The sequence below is a fragment of the Melanostigma gelatinosum genome (assembly GCF_949748355.1).
Source record: "Melanostigma gelatinosum genome assembly, chromosome: 21".
NCBI lineage: Eukaryota > Metazoa > Chordata > Actinopteri > Perciformes > Zoarcidae > Melanostigma > Melanostigma gelatinosum.
In genome coordinates, this window is record NC_136654.1 from 3,010,766 (window position 1) to 3,038,036 (window position 27,271).

A 27,271-nucleotide genomic window follows, 5' to 3' on the forward strand; every position below is an offset into this window, starting at 1 on the left:
GGTCAAAAGGTAATGTATCAAAGGGATACAAACGGCTGCAAATTAGTTGAAAACGAACTTAATTTGTCTGGGTATTAATGGAGCGGTTCAGACACACAGACAAGGTTTTTCCACGCTGCCGAGAATCAAGCGGCACACAAACGCATGGCCGCACACTTGAAAGACCGGACAAGCTGCTACCCGGCTTTGATCAGCCGAAACTGGACAGGGAGACTGTTTAATAAAGAGAGTGGGAGACGGACAGGGGATGAAAGAAAGCTTCTGGGTGACAGACACAAATAAGAGACAGATACAGAGGGGAAAAAGAAACAGACGGGCAGAAATAAAGAGGGGGGGGGACTGGAAAACAACCAGCAAGGCTAAGCAGTTGGTGAAAAGAAAAAAGCCACCGTGGCACCGAAAGTAAAGGCAGAGGTGGAGAGAAAAAGGGAGGGGGAGGGGTAAAAAGATAAGTCAGGGATAGGAGAGAACAGAAAATGTATACAAAGGCGGGAGATGACTGGCTTGATGGGACATGGAGGCGAAGGCTCACGATGTACCCTCCTCAGCTTTACGACCCTTCTGCTGAGGTGTTGATAGAAGCTTCACAGTCATCAGTCCAGGTCGTTTAAACCTCTCCTCCCTGCAGTGGAACTCAAATCCGCTCTCTTTCCGCACCACTGCCAGTGCAAACATTAACCGTAAATTGGATTTGTAACTTCTGTCGGGAGAATAACAAATGATGGAATTTGTAGCGTAATTATGGAATTATGCAATCGCCAACAGAAATACCGCTGCAGGTCAAGAAAGTGTGTGAAAAAGGAGCTAAAAGTGACTCTTTGTCTCCAAGCAGTTTGAAAGACTTTGACCAGCGTCCACTCAACCGTCTCTTCTGTGGGCCGTTGTAGCTTTCTTCCCATGAAGACTTTGGTTAAAGAGGTTTGTGGATTGTTGATGTTGGACCAATAAGAGAGTACGGCCCAGCTGATGGTGTGACTCTGGGGTGAACGTTTTGAGCAAAACAACCTCCGTTGTCTTCGTTTTTACATCCCTCCCTCTTTTGCTCCATTGCCGTCTGGAATTGGGCTCTTAAGTGCACGAGGATTCGCCAGAATCATGAAAAGTAAATGTCCCGAGATAACATGCTGACATGTTTTTATGGCAAACATGTCAGCGTGTCCGCCGTTTAGTGCTGGGCAGGTAGCACACAGTGTGCTTTTAGAGCTCTTTGCTTTTTGCAGAAAACAGCTGCCTCCTGCAGCTGTAAATGACTGATGTGAGCAGTGAGACTGAACCAAAACAGTGAAGTGGCTGATAAAACCAAAAAAACAATGAGCTGAAAGATGCGCCAATGCTCTGTGGAGCAGGACAGATGCAGGGAGGGTTTCCACATGTTTTGCCGTACTGGAATCTAGAAAAAAGAGGAATGCGGCCGCGGATGGGGAATGGTAAAAAGAGCTCATGTATGGCAGGCTTCTTGTGGCCTGTGCCCGTGTACACGTGTATGTATACATGTGTTTTTCTCTGTGTCTGAGGCAAAGAATGAAATGATCAAAGATGAATGTGAAATCAATAAAAAAAAAGAAGAAACGAGGCACCTACTTCCCAACTTCATCGATGACGGGAGCCGGACACAGCAGGAATGTGTCTTCTACACTTGCCGGCTTTTCATCTAGGAAGCAAAGACAACATTTCAATGAAGGTAGAAAGTCGACTCCTCAGTCTGATCTACATCGCTGTGTGTGATTGTAAATTATGAACACACATTAGACAGCCAGTGTTTGATCTGGATGGGCTTTAGAAGACGATTTATGCACATTTGAATGTTACATTAAGAGACAGGAGTGCCGGCGTACTCACTGACTGTCACGGTGTCGTTGATTTTGAAGCTGCAGAGCACCTGGTTGATGTTCCTGGCGTGGAGGAAGCCGTTTCCTCTCACCACCACTTGGAAAGACTCTGGTTACACAACGCACATTGACATTTTTTTTCTTGAACACTCTTTGGCATGCACATTGAACATTTTATACTGCATGTATGGTACATGATGCTCATCAAACGGCACAGAGATTGCTGGAAAATATGGGCCTCAGTCCTCAAATCTAAGAATGCATAGTACCTCCTTAATTCTGTTTTTATATTCTTATTACTTTAAATATGTATGAATGTATATACAGGACATGTGCGTGTGTATATGTACATATATTTATACTTCCCCATTTTTTCCCTAACATTTTGTTATTGTCCCTGTTATGTAAACAAATATAACATGCAGAAATAATATGACCAAGAGACAGAAATGGTCCATCCTAGTGAGTGAGTTTCAGTAAAATAGAAACACATTAGATCAGGCACAAATCTAAACTAATAAGGCATGTGACTTTAATTTATGAGCCCTAATTTGCTTGTAATCGGGCAGAGGGAATCTGAGTAAACACAGTAGAAAATGACAGAGAGATTTCCTGTCAGTGAGCTGGATGCCCATGTATGATCTGGGAATGTCATTCCTGAAGAGAGAGCAGGGGAGACGCTGCACGCAGTAATGAAATTAACACAGTTCAAGAAACGATGGGAGGCTGGCACCCACTTCAGCTTGTGTCCGACTGTGTGACTGAGTGAGTGTGTGTGTGTGTGTGTGTGTGTGTGTGTGTGTGTGTTCGAGTGTGTGTTTTCATCTCCCCACCTCCGGCACACACACTGGACGGCTCAGCTGCCAAAATCTCAATGCAGGACTTCTTGATGATCTGGAGGGTAAACAAGGAGAAAGTCATTTCTTTTCTATTCTTCTCCGACACGGATGCTGTCCTCTCTGTAACACGCAGGTTTATCAAATTGTACTGTCGTAAAAGAATGGCAGCTCAATAATCACACGGTATCACTTCTGAAAACTTTCCACGTCTTGAAACGCATGTTATAAACACTATGGTCGCATCAGTATACTCCACTGGAGTTCGGAGTCTGTAACATACGGGAGACGGGGCTTGTTGTTCTTGGACCCTGCCTGTACTGTACTCTTTAAATATGCGCATGAGTTTCATGAGCCCAGTGTCCACAAAGACCTTCAGTTCTCCCTAACACGTATAAAAAAACCCTGTTTGAGTTGAATCTTCGACTACAACGCTGACAGTTAGATATGAATCAGTGCTGCTTTTGTATTCTTGCATTGGACAAACCGATGTAGCGACCGGATGTCTGATGAGTAACGGGGTTCTCTGTGCATTCATATCTGAGCGAGTGTTGCCTGAAGGCAGCTCTGACAGACTCTAGATGAACACATGAACGCTGTGGACGTCCGCCGTATGTGAGCTTCAGCTGCAGGGACGCTGTAGCGGAGAAGAGTTTATTTACCGAATCGATGACTCCCCGGAGTGAGTGGAAGCCGCCCAGCACAGGAAACACGTGCTCGATGGTGTCTGCAATGGTGGCCAGCTACAGAGGGAGAGAGGTGGAGACGGAGGTGTGGGAGGAGGAAAAAAGGGGGAAGGAGATAAGTCGCTTAATTAGAGAAGAACATAGAATAAGTACATAAATTGGCAGCTTTAAGAGCCAGCTCAGGGTTAAACAATCTCTTGGATTGGATTTCAGGAAATCTTAAATTATGGGTTGGCCAAACTGCACAGAGGGCCGCTCAATACACACGAGCGTGGACTCCTGAGCACATGTGGTGTACTGTACATGCATGGTCTTTATTTCAAACCAGACATAACGGCATTCAGGGGAACACAAAGGTAAAATTGCCACAAATGGATAACGTCGGCGTTACCTGCGTCTCGTTGAAGTCTTTGACCCCGACGCAGTACACAATAGCTCCAAGAGACCTGGCTCTCTCCGCCTGTTGGGAGACACAAGCAATAAAGCGAGTGGGTTCTGGCACGCAAGCAAATCAAACGTGTGATCCACTGCCGGAGCTATGAGTGGATACCTCTTGCTGCGCAGTGATGAGCTGATGTTCCTGCAGCTCTCCGTCTGTCAGCGCGATAATCACGCTGGCCGTGCCTGGAAGAAGCATGCAGACGTGCTGTAACCTCAACATAATTCATGGCCACGAGCTTGAAGTAGGTATTCAAAAGAAAAAGTTTTTGTTTTGTTTTAATGCGTACCAAAGTTCTCCTGGTGGATCTGCTCATTTGCCTTTAAAAGTAGGAGACATTTTTCGTGGTGAGAAAGACAGGAAATACCAAAAAGCTTCAGATTTGAACGAAAAGAAGAAGTGTAGAATAAGATGAAAAAGAATTTCGACACAGGCTTACCCTGTGCAATCCAAGGTGCATGAATGTGTCTCCACCAGGAACCTCATTTTTCAGAGCGTTCAGCCCCTTTCTGATGTCCCCTCTGCAGAGAAGAAGGACAAATGTCTCTATCCTCAGTGGAGCACCAACGCAAGCTGGAGACACAGTTTCTGTGATACTCTCAACAGTCACACGGTGACACACGTCCATTTTATTTAGCTTCATGTCAGTTCAGAGAGCATCTTCTTTCACTCTGGTGCAACTGCATTCCGTGCTGTATTGACATTTATTCATAACAAAAACTCAGCTTGGATTAGTCGGTCGTAGTTAATTCATCACATTAATCAACAGACGGTATGAGCCAGGAGTTCATTTACCTGTTTTCCGTCAGTTTCATGATGGTGGACGCTCTGGAGGAGAACGTTATGAAGGACATCCTCAGCATGGGACTGGAACAGGAAAGAAAAACACAAAAACCCATCATCTCCCCTGTCATTCAGCCTCCCACATTGTTGGCAGTGCAGTGAGAAAATCATTTATCATCAATTATTGACGATACGTGCCAAACACAGAGCATTTGGCTGCCAGTTGGTGTTTTCCCACCTTGCACAACATGTAAGTAATACAAACAGTTCCACACCATCTGAGATGAATTACAAACATTGTGAGGGTCACAGTAACGCTGCGAAAGCAACATATTGTTTTCCTGAAGTGCATCTTGAATGCGGCCCGACGCACCAAGGCGTCAAGTGACACCATGCACGGAGTTGTGCCTGTGAGCACGATTCGAACCTCCTGTGCGTGACACGACTCAAAAGTTTGTATTCAAACTACATCGCTGAGCCCGCAGATGTGGGGAAAGCTTGTTGTTTTTGTTTGTTGGTGAAATTTCATCTTCGGAAAGGAATTGCGTGCTTGTAAACATACATGCGCAGCTATCTGACGTAAAAAAAAAAGTGTTGTATTATTGGCGAGAGACAGTAAGTGAACGCAGATTGGCGCTGTTTGAAGTCATGTTTGTGGAAAACATTGTGGACGGTTGGTTCTTCTCTCTGGTCTCTGGCAGGTGTTGTTGTGGCCTTCGAGCAGTACGGACAAAACAAAGGGCCAGCTGTTGACATTTTGCATTTTACACGGCACTGTATTAAATTACACTTCATATTTTAGAGGATGCAGTCATATCTACAGTATCTTCATTTGCTTCAGTACAGTTCTCTTTATGTTCACTGAAAGATTGGTTTTGCATGTTTGACACATGTGTAATCAATATGGTTGATGTTAAAAAAAAACTAAAACGGATGCAAATTATTGATAATCACATGAACTTTGACGACAGACAGATGTTTTCTATCTCATGAAGAGGCTGCACAGTATGAATACAGTTTATATTTTGCTTATTCAACTTTGTAAATTCGGGGCAATCATGCTGCTGGGGAAATTGTATTGAAAAAAAACAAGATAAAAAAATAATTTTCATTCAAGAGCACTTGACTACTACCTGTATAATATCCATGTGGAACCTCTCATCATTGGCACTCATTATAAAACGTCAGGCGTGAGTAACATTTGAGGAAAGAGATCTGAGTTGAGACACCCAGGTTGTAAAAACCAGGCCGCTTCTACACATAGAACATCTTTGTTCCTGTAGTCACTGCTGGTTCCCCCACTAACTCCAGACATCAGCTCGGCTGCTGAAGACAGTGAAACATCAGCTTGCATGCTGGGTGACTGAGCACATTGCCAGCTGTGGCTGTAGGGACAGATATTTATTTTACTTTCCCGGTGTTACTGCTGCGTAAAGTATGTGTTTCTCTTCAGTGATCTACAGCTCGGGGCTCCAGGAAGTACAGAGTACAGAGGCAGCAAGGCTGTAAAGTGTCCCAAGACTTAAAGTCCGGTCGTGAAACCTTTTCAAACCTTTCAAACCTTACAGGATACAGTTTTTTCCCCTTTCCCCTTTTGTACTGCATACTTGTGTTGACATGTATGTTTGCCATGTGTGTTTATGGAGACCTTACCTTTTGAATTTCTCAGCTAGATTCTCCACAAAGTAGTAGATTTCCTCCCAGTGATTCTTCACACTGCCAGACCTAAGACAAAAAATATATATGTCTATAAATCATGAGTTCCAATGCCCCTTGCAGTGGTTGAAAGAAGTAACAATAAGAACACGAGTAAGCAAGAAAATCCTCAAAGTAGCTCAATGCTAATGAAAATACAGCTATTATAAAACCTGCGAGGCACATTCACCCTTAATCCAAGATTAAAGATAGTTTACGACTTCTGTATACATATCTCTGAGTTACAAATGATTTGTTCAGCTAGAATTATCTATCAGACACTAACTTCCACAGGTTATGGCAGTCGTACAAGAAGAATATTGCTTTCTGAGCAAAAAACAAAACAGCGGGTAGCATCATCAGCTCCAAAACAAGAACACCTTGTATGTATTCTGGCCCAAACACAACTGTTACACTTGTTACAGTAACTTCACTTTCTGTTGAAATTATTTTTAACAAAAAGTATTGTTTTTTTGTTTAGTTAATGGAAGGAACATTACTTTCATTACACCGTTTCTATCAACAGCTAGAATGCTACTTTAGCTGTCTAGCTAGCAACATATTGATAGCCCCTTTATCTGTTACTAAACCCTGGTGGGGGGTATATTAAACCTAAATTTAATTAAAAACATGGACCATCACATTTATGTAAACGCCACTGGAGGGAATAACTTAAAACAATTAGCCTGCGCTATACACGAGGGGCCTGTTGAGATAAAAGAGGCTTTGGTGGTGTGGTCTGCTGTGTAATTTAGCACCCTCCTGTATCCTGAATGAGGCCCTCAAGGCAAATGAGGCCCTCAAGGCTGAGGAAACAGGTCCCGGTCTCCGCGGGGGAACCTCCATAAAACTGGACTATTTTGAAAAACTCCCTACGGAGCTACCTTCATTTCCTGTGGACAGACTGTGTGTGTGTGTGTGTGTGTGTGGTGTTTTTTCTATCCACAGGGATTAGCTGGATTTCAATTTATTGGAGAGTTTCCATTGGCATGCGGTCCACTGAGGATGAGCCAAACGTACAAATGTGACCTTTTTTATTTTTGGTCTTCATCGCTGACTGCAAGAAAGCGTCAGGTTGAAACAGTTGTTCGTATGGGAGGTAACAGGAACCAGACTAAACACTGGGTTCGTTATCCTAGCGTACCTTTTAGTTGTATCAGTTCCCAGCACACTCAAAAGAAATCAGTTTGAGAATCCCCCTCTAGACATAATAAACAGACTGAACTACTTCTGGTTCACAGACTTTTCATGCCTTGGGCTGATGAGAAAACATCTGTTCCGTAAATGAGATTACTATTAACAACGTTTTTTTTTTTTTTTTGATGATTTGGATATTTGTAGACACACAAAACCATGAGCCTCATATGATAGAGTTGTCGATCAGCAATTACTTTTGCAGATGCTGAACTTAATCCGCATTTAAAACTCTCAACACACTCCGCAGCAACGAGCATTCCAAGGGGAGTCAACACGAGCAACAGTGGCTGAAGTGAGAGCAAACTTCATCGACTTAAAGTCCAAGGACAACAAACTGAATTGATTGCTCAGAAGGCGGCGAGCTGGTAAAAAGGAAAGCAACTTTCTGAGTGAAAACACAGAGAATCTTGCAGAATGAGTCGAGCATTGCCCGTCTGCCAAAGGTAGAGGTTCAGGTTCCCGTTGGGCCACCCATGCTGGTAATATCTAGACCCTCTCCTCCAAATACAAGAAAAGCATCCGAAATAACATCTACTTGTCATGCAAGTTTCACTGTTTTCCCTCGCCAAGTCTGAGTCGACACAAATGCCGGTCGACTAAACGTCCGACCTAAGCGTTTTCTCCGAGATGTTGTTGATCGAATGACATGACTCGATCCCCCACGTCAAGGCTGACTGAGCAAAGAAAGAGGACAAGACCTTACAAGCTCAACTAAATCCTCCCCAAAACATAAAAAGCCTGAGGTGGGAGAGATGTTTAGCTTGGATGTTCAACCAAATGTGCAGCGCAAACAGAAATAGTCACACAAGGATTGCACACACACACACACACACACACTGACGGCCTCTGACCTGAAGGAATGGCAGGAGCCAATTGCTTTTGTAAACTGTTCCATTACAGCGACGGAGGAGGGGGAAGCAGAAGAAGAAAGTCTGGCGAGACGTTCCTGCAGCTAATGGTCACGTAGAGGTGTGGGGATCATCTTTGAGTATTTATTTAACACCAGGGTGAATCTGAGGACTCCCACCTTCGGTGTTCATCTGCTTATCTTTATTCCTGAACCACAATGACTCTTGTTTGCATTGGAACCGCTCAACTGACCGAAGTGGCTGTAGCCGTGGGACCGAGGCCTAGCTTGCAGTTTTACTCACCTGTCCAAACAGCACTGGTTAAAGGAAGTGGGCCGTTTCATTCTATAACTCTTAACGAAACAATTTTATGTGGTGCCTTTCCCCCCCCCCCCCCCCCTAAATCCTTTGATCTCATTTTAATGGGCCGAGTTGAGCCCTGGAGTTCAGCGGTTTGGGGTTTGACCACATGAAGTAGGTTTGAGAGGTGAGGGGGCGGGGCGATACAATTTGCAGACAAAGTGATCAAGACCCAACGGCGGTTTGAAGCCATGTCCCAGCAAATCGACGAAAGCCGAGCGACAGCGTTCTCTTGATCTTGACAGATTCTCGGAGCGAGATGAAGAGCATGTGTCTGGACGTGCGCCATCCGAGGGCCGAGAGAGAAAAAGAAACAAAAGGAGAGGAAGGAAAGAGAAAAAGGGAAAGATGAAGCGCCTTATCGTACAGTCAATTCAGCGGACTGGGAGTGAGATAATGTGAAAAATCTGTTGGCTCCAACGCAAAACTCGTCTGCCAGAGGAAAGATGCCGATGATTCGATGAAAAACTGTGAGGCCGAGTGTCGTCCGTGTGCTTCAGCCAACACAGCTGGCATACAAAACAGCCCGAAGCACCAACCCCACCAGACAACCACAGCAAAGTGTAAACAGTTGATGAAATTGCTGTGTGGTGACCATATCTTTTTTAAATCTGATTTATTACTCTGGCCTCTGGGTCTTAAGGCAAGTCGGTCTGTGGACCTCATTCCCTGTTATCCCTCTACTGTCAACTCTCTTATAGTGGCTTATATCAGCTCGAGACGAGGTTGTGTTTACTTGTCGATTTGAATTTCAATGGAACCGCTGACCGTTGTTAAGCTCAGCCAAAAAATGTTTTTAAACTATACATGGTAAAAACTGTTTCAACAATAAGACAATAAGGCTCCCAGAGGGATATATTTGAGGTTGGGTTTGCTTAATTGACAAATCATTCTGCTGGTTCTGCAGAAAATGAATCATAATGTGTCCATTATAAGTACCATAGGTAGTTTTTTAATATCAACATAATACTGCTTTATGGAGGCTTCAAAGGAGAAAACAGTTGATGTTTCAAAGAAAATGCTGCTTTTGCTATGGGCCCTAAAGCGGCCATTTTGAAAGCCAGGGAATTGTTGAGTATGCCTGCAATCCTTTAAACTCAAGCACAGGATATTACAGCTGAAGCGTGTTTGACATCAAGCCTTCTCTAATTTCTCAACTAAGTCCACTTTTAACTACCCAGCAAGCACTTCTCTCCCAGAGGGCAACGGGATGACGGCATGTGGGAAAAAGCTCCATCGCTCTAAAGTCTTAGCGGCTCTCAGCTTCGCTCTCACGGTTCTAAGTGTTGAAGAAGAAAAAAAAACAAATCCCAACTCCACCGAGGAGGCTGTCTGCCATTCCAGCTGGGCCTACCCACACCAGCCCAGCCTGCAGCCAATGGTGGTGCTCCAAGTCAACTGACTGGGCACAAGGATTTGTTTGTTTAAAACCACAAACCTACTTTTACAGCCGTTGTAGAAGTCAATGAGATGCTAATGCTGCACTTCTATTCCCAAATTGTTGAGGAATTGTTTGGGGGAAAAAAACAACTACGGGATAACTAGCTGGAGGAGAGGCATGTGAGGCGTGTGCCATAAGATTCTTTCTTTTCTGGCTTCATCAGACCATCTGTAATGTACTTTGTGATGCACCTTGTTTTTCTGTACGGTCAGAGTCACATATGATATATTACCAGTGGGTTTGGAAAGGAGTTAGAGCGGCATTCATTCCCTTTAACACCTCTGGTCTTGTCTTTGTCCCTGTGGGACGGCAGACGGCATGGTATCATTTAAAAAGACATTTCTTCCTGCTGAAAACACCAAAGCAGCACGCTGCAAAAGACCAAATGACAAAACACAGAGTGAGTGTCATTCCACAGCTAGAACGTATTCCATTGCGAGACATATCCAAAATATTTATGGACTGCAGCTGCACGTCTTGGTTTTTCGCTGACTTGCCAGGATGCAGGCAGCATGACCCAACGCCCAAACCGGTGCGCCAACTCGTGACTGCATTAACAACAACAACATTTTGCAGCCGTGATTAGTAGTTTTGAAAAAACAAAGATGAGACGAACATGACTGTATTTCGGACCCGGACCTACAAGACAAAGAGACGGGTGTGAAAGAGTGTATCTCATGAGGAGCAATGAGGAGTATGGATTCGAGCGGTAATACGAGTCTGCTGGAAATGAAAGAGAGATAAATCAAAAGCAGACAGATATTGACACGAAGGGAAAGAGGGAAAGACTTCATGTGTCTGTTTTACTCCCACCTTCTTTATCTGATGTTGTAATCCACGAATTAAACAGTGACAGCAATATTGCGCAATAATTGCTTCTAATTTGTGCGCAATCGACAGAAACATAATAGTGTAAATGCAGTCATCAAGAAGTGAACATTGGCACTGGAGCTCAAAGGTGAATCATTTCATCTTCCACATGAAAACATGTAAAACAGTGAACTGCAGGGCAGCCGGTCTCAGAGAGCACTGTCCTACATGTTCTAGCCGTGACATGACATCATCTGCCCGAGGCTGCAACGAATGCCTTTGGAGTCAACTTCATGAGCCGACGCAGCGGTTATCTTTCCTCATTGCTGTGAAACTCGTGACCCTACAACGCAATGCCCAAAGTGTGTTTCTCTTTACTCGTTAAATAAACCAATTCCATCAGCATTACCATGTGTCTGTGCGCCTTCTTTCCAGGTGAACACGACCCATGCGATCTTCAGACGTGATGTTGATATCGGACAATTCTGCAACGCCCCACATAACAGGGCTCGACGGTAAGGGTTGCCAGATTTAGAAAAATTTAGAAATTTGGCAACCAATTCTTGACCTTTGGTTGCCATCAGTGGCCACCACTTTTTACAAATACTAAATAGGGACTTCAAACAGCAAAATGTGCACCCCAAAATTAATACAATTTCAATATTTGTTTCATATGTGAACAGTTTGCTTGTGTTCAAAGTTTATTAAATACGGAACTTGTTGCTGGTCCAAATTGCACCAATTTCGACATGGCTCTCCCTTGGGTTCCCAACAATACACCTGCCTAAGTGTGAAGCAGATTGGATGGACGGTTCTTGGGATATGCGAAAGGACATTCTCACATGAACACAGACAGACAGAGAGTCCTTGCGATAGCATGTTGACGTTAGCATTTAGCTCAAAGTATACATCCTCACAGAGCCCCTGGCGTGTTAGATATTCCTACATTATCAGCAAACGGCTGGTTAAGTTATGGCTAAGGCTTCACTTCTCACCTTACTACATGAAAGGAACACTGCCTGCATGGACACCAAACGCTTATGATTTCATTCGTATGCCACACAATCGTGCTGTATTGGGCGGACAATAGCTACTGTAGCTATTGCTGATTAAAACAGGTTCAACCAGAGACAAGTGGCGAATAAGTCACATGATCTGTGGCTCATTATATAAAAGCCCTCAGCCACGTTTTCCCCTCTGCTCAACCAGAGCGCTCAATCTGTTGTGTAACTCACTGTAAATTAACTTCCTGTCCTTTGGTTATTTCCAAAAGAGGAACTCATCCACGCAGGCTTGGAGTCCAGGTGACCAATGATTCACACTATTCCTAAAGTAGTCCCATGTGTCTTACTGTACTTCGACGAAAGGGAGCACTGTCAGCGTTTTACTACCCTGTATCTTCTGCTAGTCCACATACTGAAAACCCCCATTCTCACGCACATTAACGCCCTCCACATGGATCGACCAGGGCAGAGAGTTCAGGCTGCGTCTCATAAAACCAACTCAGGCCTGAGGGATGGGGTTGAGGCTGATGCTGAGGCAGGTCTCTAATGAGAGTGGGCACCAAAGCACGCAGACCAGCTAACAATAGCATCTGACATTGAAACAAAAGGAGGAGAAAAAAAAAAGAGGCTGTCTCCTTATTCGCAGCATGTGTCAGTGTTCACCGCACAGCGTGAGCCAAATGCAGCCCCGCACATCTGGGGAGCAGTTCCGTGTTTTGCGTCCACTTCTACTCAGGAATCAAAACGTTCACAAATCAGGAGGCACGTCAAAGATGGTGTGCTCAGTTGGTACAGCAAGGCACTTCAAATTGTCACTATGCTGATAACAAGGGCCCATCAGGGTTAGACGTTATATATTCATCAGTGATGCTAATCTGCCTCCTCAGGTGAAACCCCCCACAAAACGAGTTGTTAAAGGTGCTGCGTGCAACATTTTGTCCTCCAAATGAACACCACATTTTCCATCAACGTTGTTGCTTCCTGTCCTTGCTTGTTTCCCCTCCCCATTCCCGGCAATGCTCCATTAATGCAAGGAGAAGGATAAGTGCTGATGCAGCAATACCCAGGTTGAACAGATTCAACAGCAGAGTTGTAATACAGTTTCTAATTGCTCACAACAGAGGTTCCTCCTCTGCTGTTTGCAGATTCTCCATCAAATTAGGCTCAGTGGCTTACAATGATGATGATTAGTTGGGTTACAGTATTTATAGTCATAGTTGAGTACTAGAATGAGGTATAGATCTTTATATTGAGTCACATTATGGCAAAGAGGGTGATTCCTGTATTCCCTTATGGAGGAACACATAAGTTACTGCGCTTGGATGTACAGTAAAGGCATTGAAAGAGAAACAGGCAATCTATAAGTTTCTCCTGCTTTTCTCTGACTTTTTATTTTTTCTCCGGCTAGAGTCCAGCGCTAAGATGTCACACAACCACAGCATTTTTCCTATGTGGGCGTACAGAGACTGAAGGGTGAGGAGTCACTGAGCAAAGAGCAGAAAAAGTCCCTTTAGCATGAGTGGGGGGGAAATAAAACAAAATAACAGCCTCTTGCCTCGGATTAAGGAGAGTGACAAAATGATGTGGAGAAAGAAGAAGCAATGGGTTTTAAATCCCCAGAGAAATAGAGATATCGCTGTTGCATCCAAATCGCCGGTCTTCTTTTTGCTTCTTCAGCAAACTGTACTCTGTAAGTCAGCATCATCACGCGCGCGCGCGCACGCACGCACAGATGTCTCTGCGGATGCAGCGGTGCTAATCAGCTAAATTACAGTCTTCTCTACTTGAACAAAAAAATCATGTTATGAGCAGAAACTTTGGTATCATTCACCTCATGTTTGAAAAAGATCGTCTTCAATAACATCATGAAATAAAAGTAGCAGTAACACGAGAAGTTAATGCAGGTGTTGGCTTATTGTTGTGTGTGTTTTGCTGGTTTATTGCACCCGAGACACTTCTGTATAGGCTAGTTTCCAAATGATATTCCTAATATGATTGAATGAATGAACACATCATTTTAAGCTGTTTCCACTTACTTATCGAGCACAAAATACAGGTCAAAAGCGCCCTGACATGAACTCTCCTCCTCCTCTTCGTCCTGCTGCTCAGGCTCGGCTCTTCCAGATGGAGAAGAGAGCAAAAATAATCCGAATAAAACCAAAACAAAACGCATGTTCAATTTAAGTGTCGCCATGGTTTTTTCCCTTGGGTAAAAAAAAAACAAGGTTTATTCCTTTGTGGAAAAAAAAACAAAAAAAAATAATTGTTTGAGTGTCTTCTTACATCCCAGAGACAGTTCTATAATTAAAGAGGCAGAGGTGCAACAAAGACAACAGAAAGGATGCAGGCGATGCTTCCACGTCTCTTAGTTTACAATCATAGCAACACGCCGGAGAGAGAGATGCTTTCTCCCAGTTGGGAGATAAGTCAAAAAATAAAAGTTCCGGATATTTCAGAATCCACGTGCAGTTAGCAGGAAAAAAAGTTTTAAAAGCAGCATTTGCAGAAACAAATCCAAACCCGCGTCAAGGGGAGGATGGCTCAAATGAATGGGTGGTTGGTAAAAAATATAAATATATATAAATATATATAAATGGATAAAAGTTTCCAGTCAAAGTGTCAAAACTGGTCTGTAAAAAAAGCCAAACGAAGCTGGGTAACGCAGAGCAGTGTTGGCGCGGAGGAACTGGAAGACGGGGGACAGACTTGGCTGAAATGGAACAGGTTTCATGTTTCAAACTGAGGAAGAGAGAGAAAGACGGAAAATGGGTCATTTTGCGCCTCCCTCACGTGGCAGACTCGCGCATTTTGCGGAGGATTCGGCGCAGGCCAGGATGGGATCATGATTATGAGAAATGTCACTGTATGTTGAAGCCTGTTGTTGAATTAGTCTTAACACCAATGTGTCTATTTATGGATCGTATTCCCAGCACTTTGTCCTCATTAATCACTGTGTGTTGACTTTCTCTGTGCTGCTGCTCGTTAATTACCATGAACAGCAACATCTGTAATCATCATGATAACCCAGAGGCTGCAAAACGAGTGTGGAGAAAACAGTTACATGAAACATACACTTCCAGAATTGTTTCTCTTTGTTGTCATTCATCAAACAGATGGAGCTGATTCAAACTAAAAATCATTTGTGCAGCATAATATGGTTTAGGAGTTAGAAGGCTAGCAAGTTTACCTAGTAGTCTGATTACTTTGTTTATTGAAAGACAACATTGAGGAGCCTATGATTTGTAATCGAGCATTTTGCATAAATAACCTGTGTTCTTAATTACACGGAAATCCAAAATGTATTTATCAGCATTTTTTACTTAAACGTTACACATGTTGTTTGCATGTCGGTCCCCTGGACCATTCTCATGACCTCTGTGAGCACTGCCGGAATAACCTGCCACGGGGGCCCAGGGTAAAAATGAGCTTCTGGGCCCCTTTAAACCCCCAGGCCCTCTCACACTTTCTATCTGTTTTGTACAGCATTCTTATGAATACTATGTGCCCCCAGGTCTGCTGGGTGGATATTTGTGATATGTTATTAAGCTGTATCTGCTTTGAATTATAATCCACAAGATTTTCATAAAATGAAACCCTTATGGTCGGCATCTTTTCAGTAATAGCCATTTATGTTAGTGGCGGAGTCCGCCAATGCTTCACAGGATTCAATTCACCAACAATGATTATTACACAAACAAACAACTACAAAATGCTAGTTCGTTAGCTACGGCTGGTCTTTTTCTGCACCCGAACAGCAATACTAACTCATAACAATCATGGGTACTGTAATCAAACCAGTTTTCTGAACGAGTAATACTGTTTAAATTGTACGTGAACCTATGTCTCTGGGTAAATATCGATATCTAAATGATAACTTCTGAGTGGACAGAGGGCCGCAGCGTCTGACGTCATCGGCGTCACGACGTTCATGCTCGGTCTTGACGTTCCCATGGGAAATATTTGTGGAATTTGCTTTTCCCATCACTTTTACACAAACCAGGCCGACAAACAGATTACAAAACAATCAGCGGCAGCCTGAATTATTACCACGGTCAATCCCGTTCTTAAGCATCAGACCCCCCCAAACCCCTCCCACACTGTGTCACCCTTTGGCCCCTGTTTAAAGTCTCAACACATGTTGCTGTGTTCTGACTTTCCCCCCTTCAGATCCTTATGGTTTACAAAATGAATTCCAGTGCTTACCAGTGCACTGCTCCTCTGTCTCACATCCACTCACACAGTATATCTTCATATCCGATTACATACATACCACTTACAACACACTCAGAAACACTCAAGTCCAGTGTACACTGGACCCCGCCCCCAAAAAAAAGAACAGTCCTGCATGTCTTTATGGCTTTTCAAGTTCATCCTTGGATTGCAAAATCCCACTATAGTTACAATCATTACTTCTGCCTTCTGTTAAACAGAGAGACCCGAACACAACCGAAAATTGAATGACATAGGATTTAGACCAACGTGTTACATACAGACGATATATTTTCTAGAGGTTCCAGTACTCTTCAGAGCCAGGAGTAATTATATTGTGGTAAGATTTGGGCCTCAAATCAGGGAATCTTGCCCACCTAATTATCTGGGTTCATTGTCTGAATTGCACCACAGAAATAATAGTTTGTGGTTTGTGGATGATTAAACTAAAGTCTCTGACTATTAACAATACAAATTGGAAGCTTCAGCTACTTTTCCTGCTAATTTGAGAGACACATAAGAGCTGAAATAATGTACTTTTACATTATTTTTAAAAGTAGACATTGAAAGACGAGAATTTATAGGTTCACTGTAAACCCGAATTTATTTCAAATTAAACTTTTCAGTAGTCATTACTTATACTTGTAAAACAACTGTGTCATTAAGGAGGAGTAATAGTTATATGATATATTAGCTCTGAATATAGCACAGCAAACCTTTACATGCCAGACAGCCACGAGCTTTTAGACTGCATGTCTGCTGTATGTTCCACTGAGGGCTCATGGGATTTTGTATGATCTGCGTGTGATTACAGATGCCGTCGAAAGAATCGTGTCTCGCGTGCCGCCACAGATGATGAGTGTGAAACAGCAATGAGGTGGTTCAACCTGGCAGCAGACAGCGGAAGCTCCAGGAGGCGTGCCGCAGTCAGCATCCCTACTGAACAAGCCTAAACATGTATTATACATGTGATACATGCAATGTTTTAAAATCCTGTTTTTGATCCTGTTCATTGCAGAGTTTGCTGTCTGTTTAGGTCTTATATGCAGAGACACCTTAACTGTGGGGTCTGCTCGCCCCTCCAAACCAAGCCTCACATGGTTTTAATGCCCCTTTGTCACCAAAGACTCTCAGGAAATGTTTAACTGCTAAGATACTTATTTTGAATTATGTTATAAGTTTATGTTGAATGAGGAGTAGGAATGTTCCACCACTTGTGTTTTACAGTGTATGCTCAGGACTGCATGTTGGTGTTCAGTTGTTTCGATGTTTAACCCAGTTCCTCTGTCCTGATCCAGTCAAGTTGAAATGTCTGCATGTGAATAGTCATTCACACGGCACAGTTACTGTGTAATGTGAATAGTCATTCACACGGCACAGTTACTGTGTAATGTGAATAGTCATTCACACGGCACAGTTACTGTGTAATGCTGCATTTCTTCTCTCGACAAGTTGGAATTTCTTGTTACAATGCGATGTTTTGAAAAAATAAAACACATTGGAACATTCAAATGTGTTGTTTCATTTCTTTCCTTCTGTACAATTTTCTTGAAACAATACATTAAATCTCAAAATCAAATAGCATAATTAATTTAATTAAAAGTAAAGACATTACTTAAATAAACTAATGGTCTTAAGTAGCAATAAATAATGTTATATTAGTGATTTGTCTATGTATGCTTATGTATGTTGAACTTAAAATAGTTATTTCATTAAACTTACACTAAAGAAAAGAAATAATTGAAGTGAACTAATGATTTTTAGTAAAGATTACTAATGTGGACTTAAATTTGTCTACTGCATTCATTAAGGTTCTATGTTAACACAACTAGATCTGTTTAGTTCCTCCATTTGTAAAAACTTAAATGGTTTGAGGCAACGGGTTTCCACGCGGTTTTCTAGTAAACTCAACTCGTTCGGGCTAACAGTGTTCAGAATAAAATACGTCCTTTGTTTGATTCAAAAGTTTGCTCTCTTCATGGCATCCAGTAGGCACATCAATGGGTTCTTATCTCTTTTTTCTTGTATTTTATACAAAGACCACATGGTCCTTAAAACATGAGATCAAAATGAATCCACGACCGATCTTCTGTTTCTTGTCTGTTGGATGATTCCTTTGGATAACCAAAACGTGTACGGATGTAGAAGTCCATCATGCTCTTCCTTTGTTGGTGAGTTAAAGCTACAATTTAACAGATACATATTTCGTTTTCTCTTCCAAGTTGTGAGTTAAAGGTGTTGTAACTGATAGTTGTATCTTATGACACAATAATAAAAAGGAAACTTCTTGTGCTTCACTGTAGAATAGATACACGATAAATCAAAAAAGGACTTCTATGAAACTGAAATGTTCTGTCTGTTTGATGCCTCCTCAATGTAAAACATGACCAGCACACACTTTTGTATTTGAGCTTTCAGTCTTTTTTATTGTGTCTCACCACAGGAAATGATACAACCCAAGCAGGCCCAGGTGGCATAATTGATGTATTTCCCATACACAATGAGGACATTGCATGAAGTTTTCTGACCAGAGCAACTAGTGGATCACTTCACAGAGGTCCCAATTCCAAAAACCCAACATAATACAAGAATAGCAAACAGAGCTTGAAAGTAATTATTGTATGTTTTTACTCAATTTGTTTCCTATCTCTTACATGTGACTTTTCAAAAATTTAAATCAAAGTTGTTTTGATGATAAAACTGATCTTTGACACAGAATTATTCACGGTATGAATAATCCATCACAAAATAATCAGTTGCGCAGCATCACTCATTCTCAAAACATTCAACAGAAATACAAACTAGAGGTAAATCCTACTGTTCAACCTTTGCTCTACATTACAAACAGGCTGAAAAGGCTGAGGTTTTGACTAAATGAATAGCAGATTACACTTTGCACTTAATCTACATTCTTCACTTCTCAAACAAGCCTTAATTCTAAATCTTGAAACTATTTGGCTGCTAAAGCAAAAGAGGTTTACTTCTGGCCTGCAAAGTTCTTGTTGAAGATGCCTTTGGCAGTCTCGAGGGCGGCGTCAGCTGGGACGGGTATGTGAGGTGCGACGCCAGCTCCCTCCCAGGCTGGCCCGGCGACTGTGTCAGAGTGGACAGTGGGGATGCTGAGGAAGATGTCAGTCTCACCAACTCTGAAGTTTTTGGGTGGGTGGGAAGACCCGGCGGTGGTCTCTCCGACGATCATCGCACGGCCGTGCTTCTTCATGATGTAAACGAACTCCTCCGCGGCTCCGGCAGTCGCTCTGCTGGTCAGCATGATCAGGCTCTTCTTGGAGCCGTACCTTGTGCCTTCGATAGAGAAAGAGATGGAGGCAGAACAAGGTTAAGACTGTGAGGTAGACGAGTACTGGTTATTAAAAAAGTAAAAAACTGAATTGAAGGATGGAAGTGGAAAAGGAGCCGTGGATGAACGTAATGGTACGATTAGTGAATCATGGAAAAAAAAGGCGAAGGGTGAATTAAGGCGAATATTAAGCTTTTTTTGGTTAACCAAAGATGCCTTGAATCGTGACTTTGCCAAATAGTACAACTTTTAAGACCCATCACTTATTCAAACAAAGCATCGAGACAGCTTCATGGCTTATAAAAAAGCATAGATGCTTCAATAGGAGCACTATCTAGTCACAAACCTTTAAGTCACTGGAATCTATGACTTGATTTCTTTTTTTTTAATTACCTGTGAGTTCAGGCAGGGTCTGGAGCTCTGTGGTGGTCCCGGATGGTCTGTCATACAGCTTGTCCAGCACAATCTGCTTGTCGGCATCAAAGAAGTAAGAGCAGAAGCCTGCAATGGCTGTTGTTGGGCCACCAATGTTGTTCCTGCACCAAACCGTAGCCGAACCATCATAGAAAGGTTAGATTCATGATGAAATCTAATGGTCCTTTGTGATGATGAACATGATACATACAAAAAAAATACTACACTTATGCAAACTAAGTCCTTTACATTCAGAGGACTGATGAGCAATAGCGGCTTTAGCGGATGATTTGTTTTCCAAAATGGACACACTGCATCTTGAATCGAAGCTTTTACTTGCGCAGGATTACCCACCTGAGGTCAACGATCATAGCATCAGTGTTGACAACTTTGTTCCACACGTGCTCAACAATAATCTGGGCGATGGCCTTGATCTCCTCAAAGTCTCCAAACTTGTCAAAGCGCAGGTAGCCGATGTTGTTCTCAAATATGTCAGTATGGAAGGAGGCTTTGATCAGCTCAATGTACATCTCTGGAGAATAATCCTGGGGTGGGTGGAAAATAAACAACTCAGCATTTGTTGTATAAGCATCGGCAATATGTCGAAGTAAAAGTACATTTGTCTGTTTTTCAGGTATATATTTCACATGTTGAAAATATTTGAATTACTGCATATTACACGTTTCCAAATGTGTATCATATCATATCTTCCAAAGACTTGAAATGTCTTACAAGTAAAGTGTAAATTAAAAACTCTTTCAAAGAAACTTCCGTCAGTAAATAACCAACTAAATAGCTGTTTGAACATCAACAAATGACACCCAAAGACACATCCAAAGACCATAATCTTATGTACAAGGGACTCACCATGGGTGGCAAGGCTGGGGTGTTGCTGGTGGTCTTCAGGCTCTTGTCCCCAGACAGGGTCTTCAGGTCAGCGGACAGCTTCACCTCCAGACTGTCCTTGGAGACCACCTTGCTGTACTCACCGGTTGCCAGGAGCCCTTTCAACTTCTCTGCAACATCAGCACCAATATCTTCAAAGGCGTAGTTGTCTGCAATCAGGGTCGCCGATCCCTCAATGATGGCAGGAACTTGGACACGGAGGTTGACGATCTTGATGGCGGTAGCGAGGGCGTCCTCGGCGTTGACCTCCACATCGGGGGTGACACCTTTAATCTCCCAGGTGGAGCCGGTGATGGGGTTGACAGACTTTGCAGTTGGCACGGTAACATAGAAGTCAGTGTCGCCCACTTTGATTTTGTCGAGTTTCACAGAGCCCCCAGCAGTCTTCTCGCCCACAATGGTGGCCCTCTTCAGGTTCTTGAGGCAGTAGGCAACATCCTCGGCAATGCCCTTGGTGTTTTTGCTGGTGAGGATGATGAGGGGTTTGGTAATGCTGTATCTTTCCCCCAGCAGGACTGACTTAGAAATCAGCTTTGTGGTGGTGTTTGAGGGACGGTCATACACGCTGTCAATGTGAATCGGAGACTCGGCTTCGGTGAAGTAAGACACAATGTAGGGGATTCCTGAGATGTCCCCGCTGCTGGTGTAGCGGAAGTCAAAGATGAGAGCTGAGGTTGGCAGGATTTTATTCCAGACCAGGTCTAGGAGCAAAGGGCCAACCTTGTCAACAACCTCCTCCCCGAGGATGTGATCGATCCTCAGGTAGCCGATGTTGCCCTCCAGGATGTCCAGCTTGATCGAAGCTTGCAGGACGGCAACTACTTGGTCAGGGGACAGGGCAGGCATCTTCGGGGGAACCACAGGGACATAGTTTGGCTCATAGGAGACCATCAAACGTGGGTCACTGACTGTGGTCTGGACTCCAGCACTGAGAACATTAGCCAAGGTGTCAGCGTCAGGGATGCTAAGAACCTCTGTGTTGCTGCCGGCTGCTTCAATAGCCTCCTTCATACCCGCCAGCTTCTCTGGTGAGCAGTAATTGTCCATGATGATTTTTGCTATATCTATGATGATGTTGGGGGCAAACCCGGCATGGATAAAAGAAAGATTCCCTAAAACTAGCAGAGGTGCAACCAGGAAGATAAGCTTTGCCATTTTTGTCAGTTTAGTCAGACAAAAAGTGAGTCGATGGAAAGTGGAAGGTGTTGAGCCAAACCTCCTTCTCCGAAGAGTTTCTTTGTCGAATGGCACTGTTTTGGCTGCAAGGTCTCTGTTAACACACACATAAGAGGATTTGCCACACAATAAACCTCTAATCGCATTATCTTGAGTGTTTCTGTTAGGCAATAACAACCTAGCCATGTAGTCGTCTTAAATTTACACAAGGTATTTCAAACACCTATTTAAGTGTGTCATGTGAGGAAAACTTTGTACCTAAATATCAGGAAAAGAGTTTAAGGTTTGTGATTTCACTTATTAAGCCTCTTGGTGTCGATATTTATAAGTGGAAGTCATTGATATGTAACTTTCGTGCCATTTTTGAAGCTGAAAACTCAAGAAAATGTTGAAATAGAGCATGTGAAAACTCATGATTGCCATATAATTCAAAACTTAAAGCTGTTCTTTCATTTCTTCATGGTCAAAGAGAAATGTTCCTATTAATGTCTGGAGAGTAAATTAAATCCAAAATAATTCCACCAATAACCACTGAATGATTTTATTACACATTTAATAGCAGTTGTCTCTCATCTACAGTGGTGTTGAAGTGAACACGAGTCAGTTTAGGTTTGCTTGGTACTTACTCCCTCTGCTGGTAGTTTTACAGTGATGGAACAGGGAAGCTGAAACAACATTACAGATACTGAAAAAACCCAATGCAACAAAAATAAATAAGCAAGCAACAAACAAATGAATCAATGACATGAGAAATTGTCCAATACAATGACATACATCAACATTCATTTACATAACGATCAAATCATTTTTCATGAATTAATATGAGTCTACAAAATATTTACCGAAAACACATGGCATTTAAAATGTAATAAAAAGGGAATAACATCAAATATTAACACAGAGGAAAAAAATGGCAATTTCCCATGATGGAAATACCCAGGTTGGGAGGTGTAGCGTCAATAAAAATAGTGTAATTTATTTCAAGAGACACTGATGATTGGTGGATTAATACTTTGTATGATGTTGTTTTATTCACAATACTTCACTGTTCACACTGCAATGAGGCTGCTGTAATGTCAACGGGCTATCCGACATTACTGTTTTTAATTCCAGGTTCGGAGAGCAGATTTGAGATTTGATCCTTACCCACTGCGAATAAAGTTCCCGCTAACAATAAGCTTATACATCAGCTAAACACCTTGAGTGTGAAAACGTATTTTATAGTGAAGACTGGCTGGTCTGGGATTCTGGGAGATAATGGACTATGACCTTGAAGTGGTGGCAAAACACAAGACAAATGAACTCCTAGTTTATAAAGGTTAAAGTGAGCATACAACACGAGGAACTATTTTCCTTGCTCTCTCTTCAACTGCCTTGTTGCTATGAGTCTCTGTGCCAAATGAAGAGCGTCCTTTGCCTGGGCTATAATGTGAGGCTCAATCCCTGAAACGCTCCACACTTTCCCAGTGATCGCACTCAACACAACCTGGTTCGGGATGGAAGCGTACAGGACGCTGTCCCCGATCTGATAGGTTCTACTTGATAGAGACCCTCCAATCGTTGGCTCTCCAATGATTGTGGCCCTTTTCAGGTCCTTCATAGAGCGGGTGAACACTTCAGCTGCTGACCCTGTCATGTGACTGGTGAGGATGTAGACGTCCTTGGAGGACCCATACCTTTGAGCTCTGACTTGAGGCAATGTCTTGACCTCTGTCATGGTGGTTGAGGTGCGGTCGAAGACGGTGTAAAGATGCCGCAATGGTTCAGCATCGAAGAAATAGGTGCACAAGAGGGGAATTGCTGTTGAATGTCCACCACTGTTGTACCTCATGTCAATTATGAGGGCATCTGTGTTCACTATCTTGCGCCACACTGATTTTCTCAGCTGAGGCCCAATGGCTTTTACCACCTCTACATCTGGCATCATGTCAAACCTCAGATAGCCAACATTACCTGGCAGAAGCTCAATTTTTTTAAACAAAGCGTAGATTATGTATCCCACTTCTTCAGCATTGGGGATTTTTGGGGCATCATGAAGTGACTCTGGCTCGACATCGCAGTGGAAGACATGAAGGCGATGATCGCCTGAAGTCTCTTGAAGGTCTGCCGTCAACTGAGATGCCAAAGATTCAAAGTCAACCACCGACCGGTACAATCCCTCAGCCCGTTTGCTCAACAGTGTCTTACTCACCTCAAGCGCTACAACATGGATTGCATAGTGTTTTTCTAACAGTACTCCAGTTCCCCCTATGAGGGACTGGAGCCCTTGGTGAAAATCTGCAATTTCATGAGCGTGCTCCACAGCTTCCTCAGCTAACACAATGGCATCAGGAACCACACCACCTCCTAGCCAGAATTCACCATGGTTGTCTAAAAAGTTTATGAAAGGGACAGTGATGGCAATGTCTGTCCCCTCTATCTGGAACGTCTTTGAGTGCATTAGAGTACCAGATGTAATTTCCCCAATGACTGTGCCACAATGTAGTGACTGTATCAGGTAAGCAAACTCTTCGCCGGCACTTGCTGTATAGTAGCTGGTCAACACGTAAACCCCACGTTTGGGGCCATAGGCTGGGCCTGCAACCTGTGGCAGAGATCCATATTCTGTTAAGAGGCTTTTGTTCCCAATAAACCTTTAATCGCATTATCTTCAGCCAGCAGACAATAACAGACATAATCAAAAATGGTGAACGGGAGCCTGTGCAGTTTCTTACCTTTTCCCACACAAGCAGAATGCATTACAGAATGCAGTTGCATTGTCTTTGTTGAAGGAGCTTAATGTGCTTGACACAATTTACCATTAATTACTGTAGTCTTATTTCGACATTGTTTTCTAAATTCACCATATGTTATCTCGTTAATATTGAAACAATGTACAATTTTCTTCTAGATACAAAAATGGGACAGGTCAAACATGTGTTTGGGGTGGACTGATCGATGCGAAAGCCTGATCAGAGACTCATGCTCACTCTCTCTCACTCCCATGTTCGTTATGGAAGCTTATGGTGGTGTACTTTGGTGCTGTTGGTAGCTTTAGGGGTCATGTCTGGGTCGCCCCACTGGCGACAAGATTATAGACACGTGGCAAAGTCTGCCTAAAACACATGCAGGGTCAGAATAGGGTAATGAAAAAAACCACACACCCACACTCTGGATGCAAGAACAAAAAGACTTTATCTGGATTGAATGCTGAGTCATGTGCTTATTCTCCTTTTTTCTCCTGTTTTGTTGTTCTTTCACAGCGGGCTATTGTTTCTCATGGTTTAACGGTCAAACTGTATATCTTTTAATTTGGTGCACGGTGAAATAAAGAAAAGGTTGATGTGAATAATACGTTGGTGAAATGAAAGTCCTACGTTGACAATTAATTCAAACTATATTTGTGTTAAAATGTATACGTAGAGCTTGAATCTGCCATCAATCACGAGTGGTACCCTGATTCAGGCAATTTTGCAGCTCAGCGGTATGCAGCCAGACATCATCTCCTTCCGTACTACAGTACACAGTGCTCAGCTAATCTCAAAGTCTTAACTTTTAATACCGGCTCATGCCTTACATAATAAGTCCCCGATACCAACTCCCAGGACACAGATTGAGACTTTTAAACACTGTATTGTGTCATACTTTGGTTATAGCAGTGGCGTGGATATTACAATCCCTAAATTGCTATCTTGCTTGAAATACAACAAGTGGCATTTTAGCTCCAAAAATATTCTCTGAAATCAAGGCTGCTCTGTCGGATGAAATAATCTCATTATATAATTTGCATGTTCGCGGGCAAGAACAGCTACGCATTAGCTATTTCCGTAAACGTCTTAGCCTGCAGAGATTGCATGAATCATAAATTCATTAATAAATGCCCTGGCCCACAACTTAACCGCTCTGATCTGCTCTCATCAGCGTCATTTCCAGACACAGCAGGCACATGTTTTCATACATATACAAGCATTTTATTTGAGGAATTTGTGCACACAAAATATTTGTATATACAGAGCGCCTGCACGACGCATCCTGCTGCGGTCTCTAACTGGAGTGATGTTGCAGGCTGTCAAGCACGAGGCAGATCCGCTGGTTACGTTTGTTTTGTTTTTTCATTATTAACCAAATAAACCAAAAGGTGGGAACATTTAATCAAATTGAGGCAACTCATTTCTATCTTGTTCCTTGAGAAGGAATTCTATTTTGTGCGCGCTAATGAGTCAATGAGTAAATCAATATACATGGTCTTTCTCTCGATAAGGCCAGTCCAAGGATTCGTACTGTAAGTTTATAAGGTCGCTATTTGTAACTTTTAAGTCTGTAGCTAAGTGTGCTTCTCCCAAGTGGACAAAAAAAAATCAATTCAGGCAGGCTCAAGATGCTGATCCAGACATTCTGTTGTCACATGCTGTTGGGGGCAAAAGTCAACTGAGCCAATTATTTAGTTGGACATTGAAATGGCATCGCCTGCCTTGTTATTGATGCTATTTTAAGACGAGAGCAGTCACCCCGGAAGGACGCGCAAGTGTCGACATGAACTTGCCCCCTCATTTTTGTTTCGTCACAGAGGTTTCAGCGCTGATACGGATGTGTCACTGACTTCAAATATTTACAAAACTGACACTGTGCGTTAAGACGAAATGATTTGGAATGAGTGGAATTAGTTTATTCTACGTATATGTGCTTCTTTTTTTTCCTTTATGTGATACAAGTCTCGGCCTCTGAGTAGTTTAAGTGTGATTTGACTCTAACACAAACGACAAATTAGAAATTAACATGATTTACAGACCATCAGGATTTAGGTAATTCAGGATTTGTCTTGGATGGTGTGAATGACACATGCAGACAATATTCATAACTTTTCCCACCCTTATAAAATATTGCCTACATTACAATCACAAAAGATATCACAGAATTAAACATTTTACAGAATTAAAAGCTAACAGTCACCAAGTAAAACAGAACCAAACGTTGTAACTCTTTTTTGTAAATGAATAAGTATATACTTATGGTACATTGTTCATAACTGAGCCATTAGGACACTTGAGCTTACACAGTATATAACTGCACCAATGTAACAGAATGCAATCTGCCATAGAGTCATTTGACAGAGCCCAGTCACTGCTAAAGGGAGACAATGACGCACAGCTGTTCTCACTATCCTCTAACGAGCGCAGCAGCTCGGATTAAATGCAGGAAATCAATAATCTCTGTACTGCTACTGCATGCATTTACTGGAATAAACATGCCAGAGGCGTTTGTGATTGAAATGTAACAAAATAAATCCTTATAAAATCCTCATCAACTCACTCCTCCTATGCAATCAGTGGCACGAGATCGACCTACAAAAGGCCCTTCCTC

At 42.7% G+C, this 27,271-nt stretch overlaps 3 protein-coding genes across 3 annotated transcripts in view; all 3 read right to left on the reverse strand.

The window, feature by feature from the left end:
• antxr1c (ANTXR cell adhesion molecule 1c) overlaps positions 1-14,595 on the reverse strand; it is a 25,466-nt gene extending 10,871 nt beyond the window's left edge. Inside the window, exons 1-11 of the mRNA XM_079293256.1 lie at positions 13,965-14,595; positions 6,227-6,298; positions 4,586-4,657; positions 4,230-4,311; positions 4,080-4,110; positions 3,902-3,975; positions 3,743-3,811; positions 3,328-3,408; positions 2,663-2,723; positions 1,840-1,938; positions 1,582-1,651 (exon numbers count right to left, since the gene is read on the reverse strand). Coding sequence (XP_079149382.1) covers positions 1,582-1,651; positions 1,840-1,938; positions 2,663-2,723; positions 3,328-3,408; positions 3,743-3,811; positions 3,902-3,975; positions 4,080-4,110; positions 4,230-4,311; positions 4,586-4,657; positions 6,227-6,298; positions 13,965-14,122 — 869 coding nt within the window. The 5' untranslated portion in view covers positions 14,123-14,595. The remainder of the gene's footprint in view (positions 1-1,581; positions 1,652-1,839; positions 1,939-2,662; positions 2,724-3,327; positions 3,409-3,742; positions 3,812-3,901; positions 3,976-4,079; positions 4,111-4,229; positions 4,312-4,585; positions 4,658-6,226; positions 6,299-13,964) is intronic.
• Positions 14,596-19,114: 4,519 nt separating this feature from the next.
• rbp3 (retinol binding protein 3) lies at positions 19,115-21,910 on the reverse strand (the record flags this gene model as incomplete). Its single annotated transcript, XM_079293940.1, has 4 exons — positions 19,115-19,440; positions 19,829-19,971; positions 20,204-20,394; positions 20,717-21,910. The coding sequence occupies 4 exons, from the start codon at positions 21,908-21,910 to the stop codon at positions 19,115-19,117; spliced, it is 1,854 nt and encodes a 617-aa protein (XP_079150066.1).
• Positions 21,911-23,276: 1,366 nt separating this feature from the next.
• Positions 23,277-24,975, reverse strand: irbpl (interphotoreceptor retinoid-binding protein like; the record flags this gene model as incomplete). The annotated part of the gene is made up of 2 exons (XM_079293945.1): positions 23,277-24,515; positions 24,946-24,975. The coding sequence occupies 2 exons, from the start codon at positions 24,973-24,975 to the stop codon at positions 23,277-23,279; spliced, it is 1,269 nt and encodes a 422-aa protein (XP_079150071.1).
• Between the last annotated feature and the right edge of the window lie 2,296 nt (positions 24,976-27,271).